Source organism: Rattus norvegicus, chromosome 6 (assembly GCF_036323735.1).
Source record: "Rattus norvegicus strain BN/NHsdMcwi chromosome 6, GRCr8, whole genome shotgun sequence".
NCBI classification, from domain to species: domain Eukaryota; kingdom Metazoa; phylum Chordata; class Mammalia; order Rodentia; family Muridae; genus Rattus; species Rattus norvegicus.
Window position 1 is genome coordinate 102683362 of NC_086024.1, and position 21582 is coordinate 102704943.

Genomic DNA, 21582 nt, shown 5'->3' on the forward strand with positions numbered 1-21582 from the left:
AGGTAGTGGCTTAGTCCCTGGAAGCTCTGGTTGCTTGGCATTGTTGTACATATGGGGTCTCGAGCCCCTTCAAGCTCTTCCAGTTCTTTCTCTGATTCCTTCAACGGGGGTCCTATTCTCAATTCAGTGGTTTGCTGCTGGCATACGCCTCTGTGTTTGTTGTATTCTGGCTGTGTTCTATTAAGGAAAAAATGATACTTTCTTTACAATTCAGACACTTTTTTGTTGTCATCCCTGGTTTCCTTTATAATCAAATAAGCAACCACACAAATAAGTTATGATTTTCTACATTTGTAAATTCAATACAGACCTGAGAACTCATCTACCTTCTAACTATCAATGAGAGAGTATGTAGGTGGTGGTATATATTGGGATCCCTCAGGAAAAAGTGAGAAGAGAAAGCTAGAGGCATGATGATCAATCTTGATTGTCAAGTTGATGAGATTTAGAATCTCCATGAAAACAAAGCCCTAAAGCAGGTGTCTGAAGAATTCTCTGTTAGGATAATCGAAGAGGAAGACCCCTTGTAACTTGGTAGTATCGTTTCCTGGGTTGCGGTCCTGGACTGAAAAAGGAGACAGATAGCTGAGTACCACCATTATCCTGGTTTCCTGAAGATGTGATGTAACCTGCTGCCACAAGCTCCGAAGACTATTACTTCCTTCCCATGATGAACAACTACCATCCAAAGAGCCCAAATAAATATTTTGTAAGTTGGTTTTGTCTGTAATTTTGTTTCTGCAATAGAAGAAGCTAATTTAGGGGGTGAGGAGTAAGAGTGGACCTAACTGCTAAAGAAATGTTCTTCCTTAGAGTTTCTAGAGGATGTGCAGTTCTCCTGACAATTTGATTTTGGATTTCTAGCCTGAGAAGTATGAGATATACAGGTGTAGTTTTAGCCCAGAGTCTATGGTACTTAGTTATGATGATCCTAAGGTAGTGATGCGATCTGAAGTTCATCTTGATGGTAACTTAGCTTTCTTTGAGGACGATATTGGTTAAAATCAAAGCTTCACTTTGTACCCAACTTTTTAATTGTAATAAAATACATACAATGTTCACCATTTTATCCACTGGAAAGTACACTATTTGGTGGTACTAAATATATTTGGAAGTTTGCTCAAACATAGTTCTGGGCATTTGCCAGTCAGGAAAGACACTGTGAATGTAGCCTTAGATGTGTAATCCATTCTGGAAGTGTCTAGGACTGAGTACTTTCTTGCCGCAGCAAAGCCCAGTAAGATTCTGACTTAAGTATATTGAACATTTTGATAAAAGGAAAAGCAAAAGTTAGTAAAGTGTAAATACACTCCTTGTAGAAAAAAAAAACACCCTTAGATTTGATTTCTTCTGGTGAACATAATTGTTTGCCTTCATAATGAAACTCTATGTTTACCTTTTATATTGTTTTAGATGGTAAACTTATTTTTTTAATTACTAAATCCATATAAACACAATAAACTCCTGGCCTACTCCAATTCCTCACAAATAAACTCAACTTTTTCCTGGTCCTGAGTTTCCTAAGATGAACTGTTAATGCTTGAAACTGCTACTTTACTTCTATCATCCAGAAAAATTTCCTTGATACTTGATTGTAGAATGTAGTTGTTTCTATACTGTTAAGTGCCATATACTGTAATATGGTAATTCCACTATGATTTCAAGACTCACAGTATCAAATCCTATATAGATTTTCCTTATTAGTTCTCCCTGTATACATTAATAACATCAGAAAGCTTTTACCTTTTCACTGTTGGGCACATTTTACAGCTCCTCTTTGGCATAGCTGAACTGTTACCACTAAGCACTTGGTACTGGGACAGCTGCCCTGATGACCAGGTGACTAAGGGATGGGCTGCTTAGGTGAACAGGGGAATGATTCACAGTATAGGCAGGACCAAATGGAATTACATGTGATTGTATTACACTAAGAATGGTGTGCATTCAAAACTTTTGAATCATTTATGTTGAGGAACTAAGGTAAATTATTTCTTTAATTTTCTTTATCCTTCAGAATACTATACATGTACACAATGAAATATGATATATATACTTTCTAACTTTCTATTTAATATTTTTGGAGCATAGATAATATGGAAATTGAAATCACAGAAAGGAAAACTGTGGGAACTGGGAACAGTGAAAAATTTTTTTAAGTCAAGTTTTTATTGTATAAATTTTAATTGTTACAGCTTATGGAATTGGGGAAAGGAATATATATATATATATATATATATATATATTGAGCAAAATAATTAGAAGACAAGCATCTACAATTGTCTAATTTCAGTATTTTTCAGTAATTTTAGTACTAATATTTAGTAAAAATATAATAATCTATGTAATCTTAAGATTTATTTCATATTCACCCTATACAACATAATTTTAATGAATTAGAGATGTAGTTCAGTAGTAGATTGCTTGCTTTGTGTGAAGAAAATGAAATTCACCATTACTACTATTATAGATGCAGAAAAGTCCTCTGTTCTGTTATTGATTTGTGAAAGTGCTAGTTATTTTCATATGAAAAATTATAAAATATTCTAAGTTGGAAGACATGCCCATTTAATCTGTTAACCTTTAAAGTAAGTTTGAAGGAATCTTCGAGTGGGCAGGTTTAGAAGTTCTAAATACTAAGAAACTTTTCCAATCATATAGAACCACATAGAATGGAATAGGCTTGAAAGCTTATGACGTAATCAACAATTTTATTTCATCTTTAGTTTGAGATAAATGATACATTTGGGCATACTTTCTCACTAATCTCCTTCTTTTGAAACCAGTTAGGACTTCTTTTGCCACCAAGATCTTTGGTAGTAATTATGGGAGGTGAGCTCATGATTTGGCTTAAGAATTAAATCCACTGTCAGGAATACTAGCTACATATCTTCAAAAACGAATTATTTTATCCTTCCTCACTTCCATCCATTATTTCTTTTGTACTCTATTAAAGACACAATGTGAATCTTTAGTGAATAGGATGATAATGCTATGTTCTAACCAGAACAATACAAACTCCATTAACCACGTAACAGATTTTTTTTTAGACAAACTGCAGATTACTAGACATTTTTGATACTTTTTTGTTTTGCTTTTAGGTTTTACTATGATGAATAAATGAGAAAACACATATACACACATAAAAAATAATTACAGAGCCAGAAAAGGGTATTTAGTAAACCTACACAAAATAGTTAAGAGGTGGTTAATAACACTTTATAAAAAAAGACACGGAACTATACCACATTTTCACAGTAATTTCATATTCCAAAAATACTGAAATGAAGTTTAAATCACAGGGCAACTGATTGTGGTTCAGCGTGTATGGCACTTGCTCTTATTCTAAATAGATGGACACTTCTCACCAAAAAAGCAGAGGTCGTGGCTAGGAAGCTTAGGGCCACAACTAGGGGACGACAGAGAGAGAAGTCAGCTATCTCCACACCATGTCCCTTGCTGCAGACGCCTAAGCTTCATCTGCGAGTAGGTTGTCTGGTAGGCTGTCTCTGAGAGGGGCGAAAGCGGAGTCAGATCGAAATCCTGTCAGGGATAGCTGACTGCGGGTCACAGATCGGGCGGCAAGGGGTAACCTGTCTCTGCCCGAGAGGAGAACTCCTGTCACAGTGGGTTCCGTTCTGCCACCCATGCAGCTTCCTAAGCCACCTCTAGGTTCTCCCGCGCCTTCAGAGGAGCTGAGCCCACCTCGCTGTCGTACTGGGTCCGGAGTGGCTCCACCGCGGGCAGAGCCGGCCTGAGGCGGCGGATAACTGACGAGGCTGCAGGCTCGGCGGGGGATTGCTTCTGTCTGGGGCCCGCCGAGGCTGCGTTCGTGCCTCGCGCGCACCCGCACCGCGTCCGCCCAGCCAATCCCGCGCTACTCGCGCGCCCAGGAACGTTCCTCAGTCCCACTCAGGCTGGGCCGGCTCCTTCCCGCTCCCCGCACTCTGCAGCCGAGCTCGCACTCCTCCCCTCACTCTCCACGAGTTGCACGCCTCGGGGTGTAGCTCCGCCCCTGTCCCCGAGTCCGCCCCCGCAACCTCCAGAGCGTGTGCTCCCTTTCCCCCTCAGTCTCTTGCCATCCAGGCGTCTCGGGTCTCACTCGGCAGAGCCTCTGGGTCTCGCCGGCCTTGCCCCGCCGCCTCCGCGTTCGGTCTTCCGCGAGGCCGCCGTTTCTCCCACCTTAGAATCGCTTCTTCCCGGCCGGACTCGGGGTCGCGCGGCCCGACTCCGCCCCCTCCGCGGACCCGCGCGCTCCTGGCGCGGCCTCTCTCCCCCCACGCAGGCCACTGGGCGCTCGGCCCCCTCCTTCCCGCTCGCCTCGCGCTCCCCGGGCGCCCTCGTTCTCGCGCTCTCCAAGGCAAGCGCGCTCCCGGCCGGCGCGCTCCGGGCTCCGGCTTCTCCCGGCTCCTGTCAGTGCGGTGATTGCGCTGGGAAACATGGCGACCGAGGGAATGATCCTCACAAACCACGACCATCAAATCCGTGTCGGAGTCCTCACAGGTAACCGGGGGAGGAGGTCTGGGGGCTGCAACGGCCACTGTCCTCGACTTGCCGGAGGTTTCTCTCCCGCGGTGGTGCTTCTCTGCGGCCTCGGGAAGAGGGCAGGCTGAGGAGGGGGACCGGGGGGTGTATTTTACAACCTCCGAGAGCTGCCGGGGATTCGGGTGTTCCCGTGTGCTCCCCGGGGATCTGGGGCAGGCCCTGTGGGGTGTCAGGCCCCCGAGCTCTAGCAGCCAAAGTCTCTGGCCCCCGGGGACCGAGGGGCCGGTGCGGCGGGCGCTGCGGGGCTCCTCGCTGCCGGTGCGGGCGGCGGGATCCCGGCTCCGCAGTCTGAAGCATGCTGCTCCGGGTTGGCCGGGCGCCTCTTCCACTAAAGCTCTTCCGAGAGGGGGGAATCCCATCTCCACCCCCTTTTCTCCCCTCCCCCCACCCGGCGGCCCCATGGCACCTGCCTGACAGAACTCGGGGTACGGCATGCGAACTCTGCTCCGCCTCTGCTGCCCCTTCGCGGGCCGGGTGTCCCCTCAGCAGACGACGGGACACTCCTCACCTCCCCCGGGAGCCTGGTGATAGGCTCTAGTCCCGACCCCGGAAAGTGCCTTCTTTTCTGCCTTTCCTAGCAGAGGGCCCTCCCTCTGTGTCTGCCTCTTCTCAGCGAGCACCGGCGGCTTCTCGTGGCCCGGAGATCCAGCCTTTTCTTTTCTTTTTTCCTTAAGAAGGAAGGATTCCCCCTTTCGGATTCTTTTCTCCCCCTCCCTTTGGAAACCCCCCATTTCTCACTCCCCGGTGGATGGTCCGGAGGCTGGTGAGGAGCGCACTTTTCCCGGGTCGCGTTTCCCTCCCTCGCGGAAGTCGTGTGTGCTCTGCATGTCTGATTCCATTGCGTTGTATTTGGGTGATATCCCTGGGTTTGGAGATAGGCAGTTGCTGCAGGGCACGACTTCCAAGATGAATAGCAAGCCTATTTTGTAGGGGTTTCGGCTGTGGTTCTGTACTTGGCATGGTTCAAGTGTAATTGAATGGAGAAGCGGGGGTTAAAGAATTATATTTGGAGTCTGAGGCTTACTGTGGAGTAAAGGAAATCCACGACTTGGTGATGTGATTTCGGAAAAAGAAGCTATGTAGAAGGGAATCCTGGTGTCTTCCCTACTTCATTTAAATTTTTTTTCTTGTAGAATTCTGACAGGTTGAGATGATGCCCGGGAAGGAACTAAATTGAATGAAACTGGCTTTTATTTTAAAGTAGAAACAAATCTTTGATTCTGCCAGTAGATACCGACCACAATGCTTAATTTAGCTGCTGACTTTTATGAAAAGAGGATACCCCTGGTCTTGTTCCCCCTTTTTAGTAACTGGGTTTCCTTTCTATGATGCATACTTGCAGATGTTAAGAGCAGTTTATTGAATTTTTCCCAATCAAATCCTCTGGAGTAAAGAAACTAATCTAAATCATGTGCAGGGGAGGACGCCCCCCCCATCAGAATATGCAGATGGTGTGCATCTTTTCCTGCTGAAACTGTTTCCTTGTATGAAAACTCAGTTGTAGCTTACAATTCTTAGATTTGATCTTGCTGATTTTGAAAGAATCTGACAGTGTGATGTAAGTGTGTATACCCTTTACCAACTGTTAACTTTTAATTGGCCATGCTTTTTGAAAATTAATAAAGTGTAAGTGAAATTTTAGAGAAACAAAAATAGGTTAGCTGTCAATAGAAATTGAAAGGTGCTAGATGTTAAATTTTAAACTGAAGGGTTTGTGTTGAAAGAGCGTGTTTTGTTGACTCTTCCCATGTATTTTTACTTAGTTAATTATCTTATTTTGGTCAAGTGACAGTACATAGGTGCAGAATGGTTCAAAAGATACAGGCCTTGTCTATGCTCTGATAGGGATAACACTGATAAGTGATCAGTTAAAAAATGCATCATTACTGTATAAAAGTTGTCTAAATATATTGCCTGTGAATTTTGGGCATAGATGCTAAAAGAGAAGCAGGGTGTTCAAATTGATTAAAGTGGAAAAGTGATTACCCGAAAGAAAATTTTAGAACATTTAATAGGGTCAAGAAGAAACTGGCAGTTTAAAGGGGAGTTGAAAGTCAGTAGCAGCAACCTTATAAATAAATATGTGATAGAAGATGAGGCTCTTGAGCAGAATAAAAATGCAGCATAAAGGCCTTGAAAAGCCCAGGTGAAGAGGTAGGTGGCATAATGTCAGGGAGAGAAGATAAGGTTAGCAGTGGAGTTAAAGACAGTTTAGAGGAGCAGTCTTATGAGAATGAAATACAGCAGTCTGGGAGGAAAAGTCTAAGGCCAGCCATACCAGTGGTGTAGCTGAAGAGTGAAAAGAAGCTGCAGATTTAGATGAAATGTTAACAGGACAATAGAGTTAATGCTAAAATGGACATTTGAAATCAGAAGTAGCTCTGGGGACTTTTCTTGAGGAGTTACTGATATAAGTGCAATATTGCTTGAAATGATAGAACCTAAAAGCATGGAGAAAAATGAGTAGAAACAGCACTAACTTCCAATCTATGAGTAGTTGATTTTATTATAAACAGCTTAATTCAATGGATTGACATTCCATGTGATCTTGAACAGTGGGAAAAACAATCCTCTGAAAGTGAAGTTATGTCATTTAAGTTCTGGGATTTTAGAACAGTTTTACTTTAAATGATTTTTTCCCCCTGAATTTTAGAGTAAATTAAAACGCTACACTTGAAACTGATTCTTTCAAGTTATAAGTTCTCCCTCCCTCTTTCTCTCCCCTCCTCTTTCCCCCTCCTTCCCTCCTTCCTTCCTTCCCCTCCCCTTCCCCTGCCCCTTCCTCCCTCCCTCCCCCTCCCCCCTTTAGACAAGGCTCTGTAGTCCAAGCTATCCTTGAACTCTTTTTCCTGCCATCTTAACTTCTTTTCTCAAGTACTGGATTATGGGTGTGCCATCATATCCAGCTAGTTTATGACTTTCTATTTTATTTTCTTTTTCATTTGTTATTATTTGTTTTGTTTTCAAGACGGGGGTTTCTCTGTGTAGCCCTGACTGCCCTGGAACTCCATCTGTAGACCAGGCTAGTCTTGAACTGTAGACCAGCTTGTTTTTGCCTCCCGTGAGTGCTGGAGTTAAAGGTGTGCACCACTATGGTCCTGGCAGTTTATAGCTTTCGTAAAGGTAGAAGGAATGATTTAAGAAAATGTTCTGGTGCTGGACATGATGGTATATGTCCATAACAGCTCTGGTCAGACTGAGGTCAATCAAGGATCTCAATTTCAAGGCTGGAGTAGGAAAAAAAAAGTCTCCTAGCATGTTTCACAATAGTAATTTTAAGTGTTTTGTCTAAATCTGTGTAGTAGGAAATGTGGAATGTGGTCTACCCCTGTAAACACTTTATAGTGTGCCTGAATAATACTCTATTGTTCCTTCTAAAGTTTTTGTTTTGTTTTGTCTTTTTTGGTGTGAAAGGAAGTCACCAAGTGACTACTGGGAATTGAACTCAGGACCTCTGAAAGAGCAGTCAGTGCTCTTAACTGCTGAGCCATCACTTGTTGCCAGTTGAAAGATAGTATTTGTTCTTTGAAGCCTTCCATTCCCTTCCATTCCAGTGTTTTTCTGATCTTCATTTCAGTTACAAATTTAACAAATATAGTATAGTCTGCATCTTATTGTATGAATTAACTTTTTTGGAATTGTAAAAGAAAAGGAAATATTTAGCAATGGAATTTTTTTTTTTGGCTTGACTAACTTGAATCACTTAGGATTTAAAACTCAGCTTGTGATAAAGTAATGCTGTTATTTTAGTTATACTGCTTCTTTATCAGGAAAATAAGAATATATATGCAGTATATATATGAAACTAGATTGAACATCTTCTAATTTTATTTGTTTGCATGTGGTGTGATAGAGAATGTGTGGAGGTCAGAACTTTCCAAAGCCAGTTCTCTGTTTCTACCATGTGAATCTTGGTGACCAAATTCAGGTTGCCAGGCTTCTCAGAAACAACTTTACCCACCAAACCCTTCTCTAGCCCTACATTGAAACATTTCATGTTGAAGATTATATACCTCTAAGAATAAATATATTACTTGTCATTATTTAGTGTAGATTTGTAGGAAAGGAAAATTATATAGTTTTTGTGACCTAAGTCTAGCATTTTAATAATATTCCCTTTTCTAATGTTTTCTAATTATGTTACTATTTATAGCAGAGACTAGTGATAATTTGATAACGATTAATATAAGACAGGTAAAAAAATACCTCTTACCACAAAACTAGAGATGCAGGGCAGATGTAGAATATTTTTAACATCTTTAGTAGTATTTATACTAGGAGTCTTAGTAATTATATAGCAGACAGTATATTCTGTATGTGTCATGTTTTACACGCTCTTTCCTATTTTGAAAGAAGCTGTTTATCAAGTCAGTAAGTACTTTATTACTTTAAAACCTCTATAGCAATATTGCCAGGGAGATAATGAATGCACGCAACAGTAGAGATCATGTTCTAGTGTGGATTCTGTATGTTAGTAGGTAACTCTGATAATGTTTGTTACCAAAGTACCAAAAAAAAAAGTTCATTACTTAAATTTTGACTAAGAGTAGTTAGTACATGTTAGAAAAAGATGAACACTATTTTTTTTTTGCGTGAACGAATTCTTTCTTTAAATGTTATGATGGATCCTTTCTATATGACCTAAGTTGGTCTTGAACTTGATTTCTCTTGCCTCTGAACTGGAGTATTATAATTATAGATGTTTACCACCATATGTGGCTAGGATGAAACATTTTTCCTCGAATAATTATAAACTTCTATATTAAATTGTAGATTCAAAATTACTAAGAGATGTTTGAAACAAATGTAAGAGTAGCAGTAGAAATTAAATAAAAGCTAGAGCATAAAGATAGTATAGTTATGTGAACATTTAGTGTTTCAGTCATTTAGAAATAATTATTTAGAATATTAAACAAAACACTAAATTGTCAGCTGAGGAGATGCTACTCTTTAACTCTGGGGTTGTCCAAACTTTTTTTTTTTTTCAAAGTCATAAATACTATTCCTTCTCCCCTACCCGACTCTCTTTCTGTTCTGTAGATTGAACCAGGGGATATTTGCAATCCAGGAAAGCACAACCACTGAGCTGCACTCCCAGCTGTATTATTTTCTGAAAGCCCTTTGGTTGTTAATGATATATAAAAGCATCTTTATTTTAAGAATAATGTCATTAAAAACCTGAATTCTATGTAAGAAATTGTGTGTTATGGCAATTTTGCCTTTTGTGAATAGAATTAGAATTACAAAGAAGTTTACTTCTCAACTATGTTGTTTCATGAATTCATAGATGTAAGCACTATTTAGAGAAAATGAGTGATTTATTCAATAAAGAAAAAAGCTGCTAGCCTTGCCGTACCTGATGAGGCTTCTGATCCTCTTGCTTCCACTTTCCCAGTGATGGGATTATAGGTATGTGTTACTATGCCTGATTTTATGAAGTACTAGGTTTACACCCAGGGCTTTGTTCATGCTAGACAAGCACTCTATCAATTAAGCCTCATCCCAGCTTCCAATTTTACTTCTAATCAACTTAATACTAACATTACTTGCCAAGAACTATGTTATTAGTTGATATATAGCAAGTTTCAACTATATTAGAAACACATATGAGGGCTGGAGAGATAGCTGATTGGTTAAGAGCCCTGGCTATTCTTGTAGGAGGACCTGGCTTTGGTTTCCAGCAATCAGTTGAAAGTTCACCCTGTCTGAAACTCTGACTTCCTTCAGCACCAAGCATGCATGTGGTAAATGAACATCCATGCAAGCAAAACACTGATACATACAAAATGAAAATAAGTTAAACATTTGACTACATGACTTCAGAGAATGCAGAAGAAAGTCAACAGTATGTTACCTGGGAAGAAGTGATGAATAAGGGACTATTTTTACTATTTTTACTCTTGCTAGTGATAGATTGCTGAATAAGTTGAATAGGGTACTTTTTTGGAAGTCAGTTAAGTAGATAAAATATATACTTTGCTTCTGTAAATAGGATTGAAGAACAATGAAATATATTTGGAATTTGAGGTGTTAAATAAAGAAATCTTAGAAAAAGAAAGCAGTGCAGTGCAGTCTTCTTCCTTTGGACCTGGGCTGAGGAAAAAAAAAACTAAGAAAGAAGAAAATATTACTTTATCTGGTTAAATGATAATTAAAGCAATTTTTGAGTGATCTCGAAAAGTAATATTGTGAAACAGAAATTCTTTCCAGGATGTTTAATGAATTAATAAGTTAATTTGTGTTTAACTGATTAAATAGAACTTTATGAAAATTTCATAACTTAACTCCAATAACTTTCATAGTAGTTTACAAGTATTTATATGTGCTGAAAGAGAAGTAAATCTATTATACTTGAGACAATTGCTACTTTGAAAAAGGAGTTAGAAAAGGAGATGTAAAAAATTATTACCATAGTTTTGGGGTGCATGGCATTGTATCAGGGGATAATCTGACTCTTAAAGAGTCTAAGCTGTGTGGAAAAACAATATTTTTGCAGTGTCAATTATATTTGATCATTTGTAAATGGGTGGGAAGAACCCATTAAAATAAGCATAAGTAAATCAGGCATAGAGTGTGGAGTATTTGTGTGCTTTTAAAGTAAGATCTGAAACATCAAAGAAATTTAAAGAGAACATATTATTTGATTCCCAGTATATTTTAAAAATTATTTTTATTTGTGTATATGTGTATGTGCGTGACTCCTTGTCTGTATGTGTACTGTGTATATTTAGTTGCTTAGGGAGGGGAGAAGTGGTCTTTGGATCCATTGGAGCTGAAGTTATAGATGGTTGTCAGCTATCTGATATGGGTGCTGGGAACTGATCCATGGATCCTCCAAAAGAACTACAAGTGTTTTAACTGCTGAGCCATTTTTTCCAGCTCCTTCCTATTCTGAGATTTTAAACTTTTTTCTGGTATTAGATATAGATCTTCCAACATTTTACAACACCATGCTCTTTACATTTTTATCAAAGTATTCTAATACTTTTTTTTCTTTCTTTCTTTCTTTCTTTCTTTCTTTCTTTCTTTCTTTCTTTCTTTCTTCCTGTCTGTCTGTCTGTCTGTCCATCTATCTTTATATATATGTATGTATATTTAATTTCTGTGATTTTATTGTCATAAAGTCTGCTTGGGAATGTGGAGTAACATGCATAAGAATTAGTTTATTCACTTTACAGCCTAATCACTGCCCCCCTCCTTCTGGACCTACCCTCACACAGTACCTCTCCCTATCCCCCTCCCCTTCTCCTCTGAGAGGAGGGAGATCCCCCTCACCCCCAGTTATCACCCCATCCTGACACATCAAGTCTCTGCTGGTCTAGGCACAGCCTTTCCCACTGAGTCCAGACAAGCTGGCTTAGTCACAGGCATGGGATCCATTGGCAGACAACAGATTTATGGACTACCCCTTGTTCCAGTTGTTGGGGGACCAACATGAAGACTGAGCTGAACATCTGCTACATATGCGTGGGATGTAGGGGCTGGGGAGCACTAGGTCTAGCCCATGTATGTTCTTTGGTTGGTGGTTCAGTCTCTGGGAGCCAAGGGTCCGGGTTAGTTGACTCTGTAGGAAAGGGAGTCCCTTTCCCCTCCAAGTCCTTCAATTCTTCCTCTAACTGTTCCATAAGACTCCCTAAATTCCATCCAGATGTTTGGCTGTAGGTCTCTGCATCTGTTTCAGTCAGCTGCTGGGTGGAGCCTCTTAGAGGACTGTTATGCTAGGCTCATGTCTGCAAGCATAACAGTATCATTAATAGTGTCGCGGATTAGTTCTTGCCCATGGGCTGGGTCTCACATTGAGGCAGTCATTGGTTAGCTGTTCCCTCAGTCTCTGCTCCATCTTTGTCCCTTTACATCTTGTAGGCAGGACACATTTTGGGTAAAAGTTTTGTAGGTGGGTTGGTGTTCTTATCACTCCACTAGGAGTCTTGCCTGGCTACAAGAAGTACCCACTTCAGGTTCCATATCCCTCACTGCTAGAAGTTTCAGCTAAAGTCATTCCCACCCAGACTCCTTGGGGCCTTCCCCATCTCAGCTCTCCAGCACACCCTAGAGATGCCACTCCAATTTCTACTTTCCTGGCCCTCTTTCCTCTCTCTCCCCTCATTCCCGTACTCATTCTCTCTTCCACCTATTTCCTTCCCTCCATCATCCTCCTCTGACTATTTTATTCATCCTTCTAAGTGAGATTCAGGCATCTTCCCTTGGGCCTTCCTTGTTATTTAGCTTCTTTGGGTTAGACCCGTATTTTTAATCCTAAGTTTCATACCCTTAAACACATTAAATTCTTCTCTTTGTTTCTCACCACTATAAAGGAAGATTTATTCTCTAAGATAATAGAGGCTCTCAAGACAATATTTTCTCCTTTAGGAAATATAGGATATTAGATTTATTTTTCTTGTCCTTATAATTAGATTATGGGGGAAAGTAGATTATCCTTAACAATTTAAGAAAATAAAAAAGACATGTTAACATTTCTAAAATTTTATATAATTATGAATTAATGGAAAGTTCAGACTAAAATGTCTAAACTAAAAGACTAAAAACATTTTGGGGCATCAAGTCATTTTAATCTCACACTTAGCTTAAGATTCAGCTAAAACTTTATTTAATAAAATCTTCCCTAGAAATTAAACTTCAGTTATACGTTTCTCATTTTTCTATAAGGAAACAGTCTTACAAACATCTGTGTCCTGTAATCATATGCATTTGAGAGGCTTCCTGGTGTAGAAAAGACTTCAGAGCCAGACAAACTTGGATGTCATACTGTGGTGGTTTGAATGAGAATGTTCTTTAGGGTTTATATGTTTAAATACTTGATCCCTAGTGATAGAACTATTTGAGGATTAGAGTTTATGGCCTCATTGAAGGAAGTATGTTACCTGGGCCAGGCTTTGAAGTTTCAAAAGAGTTGGGCCATTCCCAGTATATCCTCTCCATCTCTGTTTAAGGGACAAGATGCAAACTCTCAGGTGTTCCAGCTGTCATGCCTTCTCTCCACATCATGGACTGTAACCCCTGGAAACCATATAAGCCCAGTTAAATGCTTTCCTTAGTTTTCTTGGTCATTGCGTTCTATGACAACTCTCACTAATACATATACCTTTTATTCAGGGAACTTATTTAGCCTCTCTGAATTTGTTTCCTTTTCCAGAACTACACTGGCAACATATTTCTTCTTCAATATAAACTTTTAAGAACAAAGATAATGCATGTGAAAATAGCTAGATCGTATTTCTAATCCCCTTTTATGTTGTTTTTATGTGGTTTTCTAGCAGTTTTAGGTATATACATCTTATATTATTAAAACTAAGTTTTAAAACTCTTCACGTGGGTGTTTGCATTTCTTGCTTCTTTTGTTTTATTACTTACTAATGAAATAATTACATAGAAGATAATTAAATAAAAAATTAGGTGCTGTGAAATGTATACACTACCTTAGAAAGCAGCCACCCTGCAACATTTATATAAACCAGCATTTGGCTGTTGTTATTTGACTGATAGTTCAGATAGATGGAGTTGGGGTTTTTTTTTAAATTAAAAGTTCTACATTCCTTTTAATAAAATGATATAATGCTGTGTTTTGTAACAAATTTTTAGATAGTGCTTTAGTTGTTGACCACACTGCATAATTATTTCAGATTAATGGAATTTGATGTCTCCATAAAAAGTGAACATTTGATGGGGCTGAAGAGATGACTCAGAAGTTAAGGGTACTTGCTGCTCATCAGAGGACCTGGGTTTGGTTCCCTGTACCCACATCAGGTGGTGTGCAACTATATGTAACCTTAGCTCTGGGTATTTAATGCCTTCTCCTAGTCTCTGCGGACACCCGCACACACATGATATACACAAACACATATGCATAAAGATAATTCTTTAAAAACAATCTGAAACTCATATAACAATATGGACATTTGTCAAAAGTTATGCCCCCTCTGTCACTTATAAAAGACATTTGAGCCAGTTTTTCTTTTTACCTTCAGTGTCCTTGGGTTTAAACATATGTAATTATGCTTACTGTGTAGGATTAGTATGAGAAACAAATGAAATGATATACTTATGAATTTCTGAAGCATCAGTCCTTCTGTTAAGTAATGCAGCAGTAATGAGAAATTGTCTTATAACTTCAGAGCTTGATCCTTTTTCACGTTTAGCAAGTTTTGATATTAAGATTTTAAATTTCTATACCTTGTTTACTAAGATAAGACACTGAACATGATTTTTTGCTGAATAAAGTTTAAAAGACATTTATGGGGCACTTACATGTTCTATTTATATTAAGTGCTTTGGATATGCTATTAATCTACACAACTTTTAAAAGGTACTATCTTATTCCTTTCAGACTTCCTGAATAGTAGAGAGGTTATGTAACTTGTTTAGGATTATACTAGTGGCAATATCAAGATTCAAGCATAGGTGTGGCTATGTTCTTAACAATTACGTTTTTAATCTATTCTGAAGATTTGTTAATATAAACTTCAATACCTGAATCTATAATAAATTAATTTTAGTTATGACATTTATATACATGATACTCCCTTCTTAGATCCTATCCTATTATATCCTTGGGAAGTATTAAAATATCTTTGCTAAGAATTATATATGAAATTAGACTTAAAGTGAGTGTTTAAAAAATAAATATGACCAAAATAAGTGGTTTTCTTTGTATTTGACGATTTCAGGACCATGACTAGTTGTCTTGCCTGATATTGAAATGTTAAGAAAAACAAAAGTATTTGCTAAGAAAATGACTTCAAGTACTTAGAAATTAAACTTTAAAACTTGCCTATTTTCTGTTTTTTAAGCATTAAGAAAAAGTAATTTACATGATCTTTAGACTCTTTTCGTGTAAGAATAATTGAATATCTTAGAAATAATTTGAATACCAAAAATACTATTTTTTAAATATAAAAAGATGAGACATTTCAATGATACTAGCCCCCTTCTTCATGTATTTAAAAGTTAGTGCTGCACATTTTGTTTTAATGTAAGCTTTGAAAATTGTAAGTAGGAAAGCTCAATTTTTGTCATTCTCTTAGTTTAAAACAACCTATTGCAATATCTTTTAAAAACAATTTGTTCTTTTATTTTTATGTACATCTGGTGTTTGTCCTTCATATATGCTTGTGTGAGGGTGTCAGATCCTCTGGAATTGAGTTACAAACAGTTGTGAGCTGCCATGTGGGTGCTGGGAATTGAATCCAGGTCCTCCAGAATTGCAGCCAGTGCTCTTAAACACTGAGCCGTCTCTCCAGCCCCCTATTAAAGTATCTTTATACTATAAATATGTAATAATAGATGATAAAGTATGAAATTGAATATCCACACCTTACTCCTACCAGTCTTTGTAGTGCTGCCACATTAAATTTTGCTTTTTGTCTATTCTTTATGTATTTGAATTTGTATACATTCTATCAGTATAATACATGAAAGTTTACAAATCAATGAGCAGTTGGCCATAATTAACACCTACATGTTTTATTACACTTATATAATACAATTTTTAGAGAAAGTATTAGTTTCTAAAACTCAAAAATTAAATATTTTACATAAAATTTATTTTCCCTGACACGACAGTTATTTTTTTTTTTTCTTTTTTCTTTTTTTCGGAGCTGGGGACCGAACCCAGGGCCTTCCGCTTGCTAGGTAAGCGCTCTACCACTGAGCTAAATCCCCAACCCGACACGATGGTTTTTAGATTGAAGGTCCCCTTTAGATAGAGCATACAGTGTCCAGGTTTTTTTTTTTCTTTTTTTTTTTAATTTCTCAATTAGCCTATTTATATCTCTTGACCCTGAGAAACATATGAATTGGCAATGCTTACTCTGTCTCCTCCTTTCCTCCTTCCTTATTTGTATGTTTAGGCCATATTTTCCTATTAGCGAAGATAGTAGTAGGTAACTTCAGTGGGAACTTAGCAAGCACAAGATACTTTCTAGAGCTGCTGCAGAGCTTTGTTAATCGGTACTGTCACCGTTTTACAACTGAGACAAGTGCAACCGAGAGTGAGTAAACTGACTTGTGCAAATTATTATGATAAAACACCAAATTCCAAGTTGAATCATATAGTTTGTTACTGGAGTGTGAGTGCTTAATATTCCCTTTTGGTCTGTACAAATGATTTCATGTAGCTCTTTAAAGATGTTCATATACAGCTTTCTTTTCAATGGCTCTATGGTATTGCATAATAGGTTATACTTTATTTAGTGAGTACCCAACTTGTGATCATTGAGGTTCTTTTTATAATCTTTCACTATGATAAATGTGAAATTCATTGTAGCATGATTTTAATTTTTTTTGCTATATAGAATTAGTTAAATAGAATTTCTTAGGTTAAAAATGTAAGAATTTTAAAATTTCTGTGGAAATTGCCAACTTGCCTTCTAAAACAGGCCATACTAATTAATAGTCTCATTCTTACTGAGTACCAGCTTTTTAATAAGTATTTTAAGGTATCTTTCTTGAGTTTTATAAATAGGTTAAAACATTGTTTTATTGCTAATGTAAGATATTGAACTTAAAAGTTAGCTTTGGTGTAAAGGGGAACATGATTTAAATAACATAGAGCATAGAGGAGGTGCTGACTTTTAAGTACTTAAATCAAGTGATCTTGGAATTATGTAATCATGTATCCTTTATTTCGTGGTCTGTTTTTGACTGTTACAGGTTATCTTACATTCAAAATTGGGAAGAGTGGTGCAGTTTGAGAAGTTACAGTAATGGGCAATTTTCAAGTTTTCATCTTCCTAACTAGAGAGTGTATAGGAAAGTTGTCCTTCTCAAGATATTTTTACATGTAATACTGAGTCCTTTTGGGTCTGTCATTGCCAGAGTTGAGGACTTTTATTGGTCCCAATTCTGTATCATATATCATATCATATCCTTGGCAGAGAGATATTAAGTAGCTAGCTTTACCAGACTCACATTGTCTTAGGGTTTTATTGCTGTAAAGAGACACCACGACCATAGTAATTCTTATAAAGAACAACATTTAATTGGGTCTGGCTTACAGTTTCAGAGGTTTAGTTAATTACCATTGCAGGAAACATGGCAGCATTCAGGCGGACATGGTACTGGAGAAGTTGAGAGTTCTATCTCTTGATCCGCAGGCAGGAATCTGTCTGCCACACTAGGTGTAGCTTGAGCATATAAGATCTCAAAGTCTGCCCCCACAGTGATACACTTCCTCCAACCAAGCCACACCTCCTAATAGTGCCATTCCCTATGGACCAAGCATTCAAAACATGAGTCGGTGTAAGCCATGCCTATTCAAACCACCATACACAGGAATTTATAGGAGAAGAACTTTTAATGATTTAATTTTAATAATTTATTTACAATAATAAATTCCATAAATAAACTGTATCTTGAACTGTACTTGTTGGAGTTGAATAAAAGTGACTGATCGTAAGAAAAAATAATATGCATAAAAGATAATAGATGTTTTCATATTATATCAGGTGCAAAAGAGAATAAAATTTCGAGCATATTTTTGTAGAAAAGTTTGTAATCATTAACAAAGGTTAATATGGGTTTTGGATTTTCCAGTTTTCTTTTGCAAATGGGTTTATGATGTACTAATCTAAAAATTGTCAATTATGCATCATCATAAAACATTCATTACTTTCTTATTCTTACTGCCACTTGAAAGTGGGTCATGTATAATACATGATAGATTCATAGATGAATAATGGAGATTTTCCACTTATATAATATAATAGAAACTTTTAAGCAGTTAAATATCGACATACCTAGTTTTATCATTCTGTTATTTTCCTGACCACAACTAATGTATTACTTTGACTTTAGTTGCATTTGTTAGCAAATAATCCAACTAGTTATAAAGTACTAAATACTTATAAAGCTTAAGCATGAGAATTTGATTATGTGGTTGGTGTACATTGTGTGCATGTCATGTACATGTATGCATTCATGCATGTGTGTGGAGATCGGAAAACGACCTCAGATGTTCTTCTGGTGCCACTCACTTTTTCTTTGCAACAAGTAGACTGACCAGCGAGCCACAAGGGCTCCTTCTGTCTCTGTTTTCCCTAATCCTGGGATTATAAGTATGTCCTATCACACCTGGCTATGTTTTTTTCCTGAATCAAAATGTATATGTATTTCTTTTTCAAAGTTATTTTTCTATTTTATTAAGTGCATGTGTTCATTTACAATGTCATACATGTATGTAATGTGTTCTGACCATTCCTGTGCCAAACCCCCACCCCTTTTTTTTACTTTTATTTTTACAATCCAGTCATTTGCCCCCTCCCAGTCTGCCATCCCACAGTTTTTCATCCCATTCCTCCACTCTGTCTCCAAGAAGATGTCTCCCCAACCTTACCAGGCCTCCTGCTCCTTGGGGCTTCAGGTTTCTCGATGATTAGGTGCATCTTTTCCCACTGAGACCAGACCAGGCGTTCCTCTGCTGTCTATATATCAGGGGCCTCGGACCAGCTCTAGCTCCTGTATGCTGCCTGGTTGGTAGTTCAGTATCTGAGCGATCTCAGGGGTCCAAGTTAGTTGAGACTGCTGGTCTTCCTATGGGGTTGCCTTTTTCCTCAGCTTCTTCCAGCCTTCCCCCAATTCAACCACAGGGTCCTGACTTCAGTCCAGTGGTTGGGTGTAAGTATTTGTGTCAGTCTCCATCAGCTGCTGGTAGTTGCCTCGCAGAGGATCACCATGCTAGGCTCCTGTCTGTAAGCACACCATAGCATCATGTCAGGCCTTGGAGTCTCCCCTTAAGATGGATCCCAAGTTGGGCTGCTCACTGGACCTCTTTTTCCTCAGTTTCTTCTCCATTTTTGTCCCTGCAGTTCTTTTAGACAAGAACAATTCATCTAAGGTCTCTCACTCCCTTTGAGTCCTGAAAGTCTTCATACTTTCTAGATAGGCCCTTCCAAACCCCGCCCCCCTCTCCCCACCACCAGGTTGCATATTGCCATTCTTTCTGCTGGCCATCAGGGTTTCTCTTCTGTCTCTCCTCCCAACCCTACCTATACCTAATCATGTTCCCCCTTTTCCCTCGCCTGTCTTATCTCATCCCATTCCATCCCATTTCTTCCTTTTTTCCTCTCTCTCTCTCTCTCTCTCTCTCTCTCTCTCTCTCTCTCTCTTTCTTTCTTTCTTTCTTTCTTCACTCCAGATTTTATTCCCCTCCTGGTCCACCCCCCTGATAGTTCCACATCCCATACCTCCTCTCCACCCCCCATTGCCCGTGTCTCCACAAGGATGTCCCCACCCCACCCACCCCACCAGACCTCTCTAAACTTCTGGGACCTCCAGTCTCTCGAGGATTAGGTGCATCTTCTCTGACTGAACCCAGACTCAGGAGTCCTCTGCTATATATGTGTTGGAGGCCTCATCTCAGCTGGTGTATGCTGCCTGGCTGGTGATCCAGAGTTTGAGGTGCCCCCGTACAGGGTTGACCTCCTCCTCAGCTTCCTCCAGCTTTTCCCTACTAAAACCAGAGGGGTTAGCAGCTTCTGTTCATTGATTGGGTGTACATATCTGCATCTGACTCTTTCAGCTGCTTGTTGGGTCTTTTGGAGGGCAGTCATGATAGGTCCCTTTTTGTGAGTGCCCCATAGCCTCAGTAATGGTGTCAGGTCTTGGGGCCTCCCCTTGAGCTAGATCCACTTTGGGTCTGTTGCTGGACCTTCTTTTCCTCAGGCTCCTCTCCATTTCCTTCCCTGCATTTCTTTCAGACAAGAATTATGGGTCAGAGCTTTGACTGTGGAATAGCAACTCCATTCCTCACTTGATGCCCTGTCTTTCTTCTGGAGGTGGGTTCACTAAGTTTTCTTTCCCCACTGTAAGGCCTTTCATCTATGGTTACCCCCTTTGAGTCCTGAGAGTCTTTCACTTCCCAGGTCTCTGGTACATTCTAGAGGGTCCTCCCAACCTCCTTCCTCCTGAGGTCTCCTGTTTCCATTCTTTTTCCTGGCCCTCAGGGCTTCAGTCATTTTCCCCGACCCAATACCAGATGATGCCCCTCCTCCGCCCCATTCCCCATAGTCCCTTCCTCTCTTCCCTCTTTTGGTTGTTTTCTTCTCCCTCCCAAGTGGGACTGAGGCATCCTCAGTCGGGCCCTTCAGCTTGTTGGCCTTTTTGAGTTCTATGGACTTATCCACTTATTAGTGAGAACATACAATGAATGTCTTTTTGGGTTACCTCACTCAGGATGATATTTTCTAGTTCTGTCCATTTGCCTGCAAAACTCAGGATGTCCTTGTTCTCAATAGCTGAGTAGTATTCCATTGTGTAAATGAACCTCATTTTCTGTATCCATTCTTCTGTTGTGAGACATCTGGGTTGTTTCCAGCATCTGGGGAATCAGCATCCCTGACCTCAAAGCTCTACTACAGAGCAATAGTGTTAAAAACTGAATGGTATGGTACAGAGGCAGACAGGTTGATAAATGGAATAGAATTGAAGACCCAGAAATAAAACCATACACTTAACGCATACTTGATCTTTGACAAAGAAGCCAAAAATTTACAATGGAAAAAAGAAAGCATCTTCAATAAATGGTGCTGGTCTAACTGACTGTATGTAGAAAAATGAAAATAGACCCATATTTGTCACCTTGCACAAAGTTGAAGTCCAAGTGGATCAAGGACCTCAACATAAAACCAGATACACTGAATCTAATAAAAGAGAAAGTGGGAAAGAGTCTTGAACTCATTGGCACAGGCAGAAATTTCCTAAACAGAACTGCAATGGCTCATGCTCTAAGATCAAGAATTGATAAATGGGACCTCATGAAACTGGAAAGCTTCTGTAAGGCAAAGGGCATAGTCAATAAGACAAATCGGCATCCTACAGATTGGGAAAAATCTTCACTAACCCCACATCCACTAGAGGACTAATATCTAAAATATATAAAGAACTCAAGCAACCCAATCAAAACATGGAGTATAGAACTAAACCAAGAATTCAAAACAGGAATTCCGAATGACTGAGAAGAACCTAAAGAAATGTTCAAAGTCCTTAGTGATCAGAGAAATGCAAATCAAAATGGCCCTGAGATTC

The 21582-nt window shown here is 39.2% G+C and overlaps 1 protein-coding gene across 23 annotated transcripts in view; it reads left to right on the forward strand.

The window, feature by feature from the left end:
- The first annotated feature begins 4043 nt into the window (after nucleotides 1–4043).
- Nucleotides 4044–21582, forward strand: part of Gphn (gephyrin) — a 529275-nt gene continuing 511736 nt past the window's right edge. For 19 of the 23 annotated variants that reach the window (XM_039112902.2, XM_039112899.2, XM_039112904.2 and 16 more), the window contains exon 1: nucleotides 4298–4500. In XM_039112902.2, coding sequence (XP_038968830.1) covers nucleotides 4437–4500 — 64 coding nt within the window. In that variant the 5' untranslated portion in view covers nucleotides 4298–4436. Of the gene's footprint in view, nucleotides 4501–21582 lie in introns of all 23 variants that reach the window. The other 4 variants (XM_039112910.2, XM_039112897.2, NM_022865.4 and 1 more) reach the window with 4 other exon arrangements.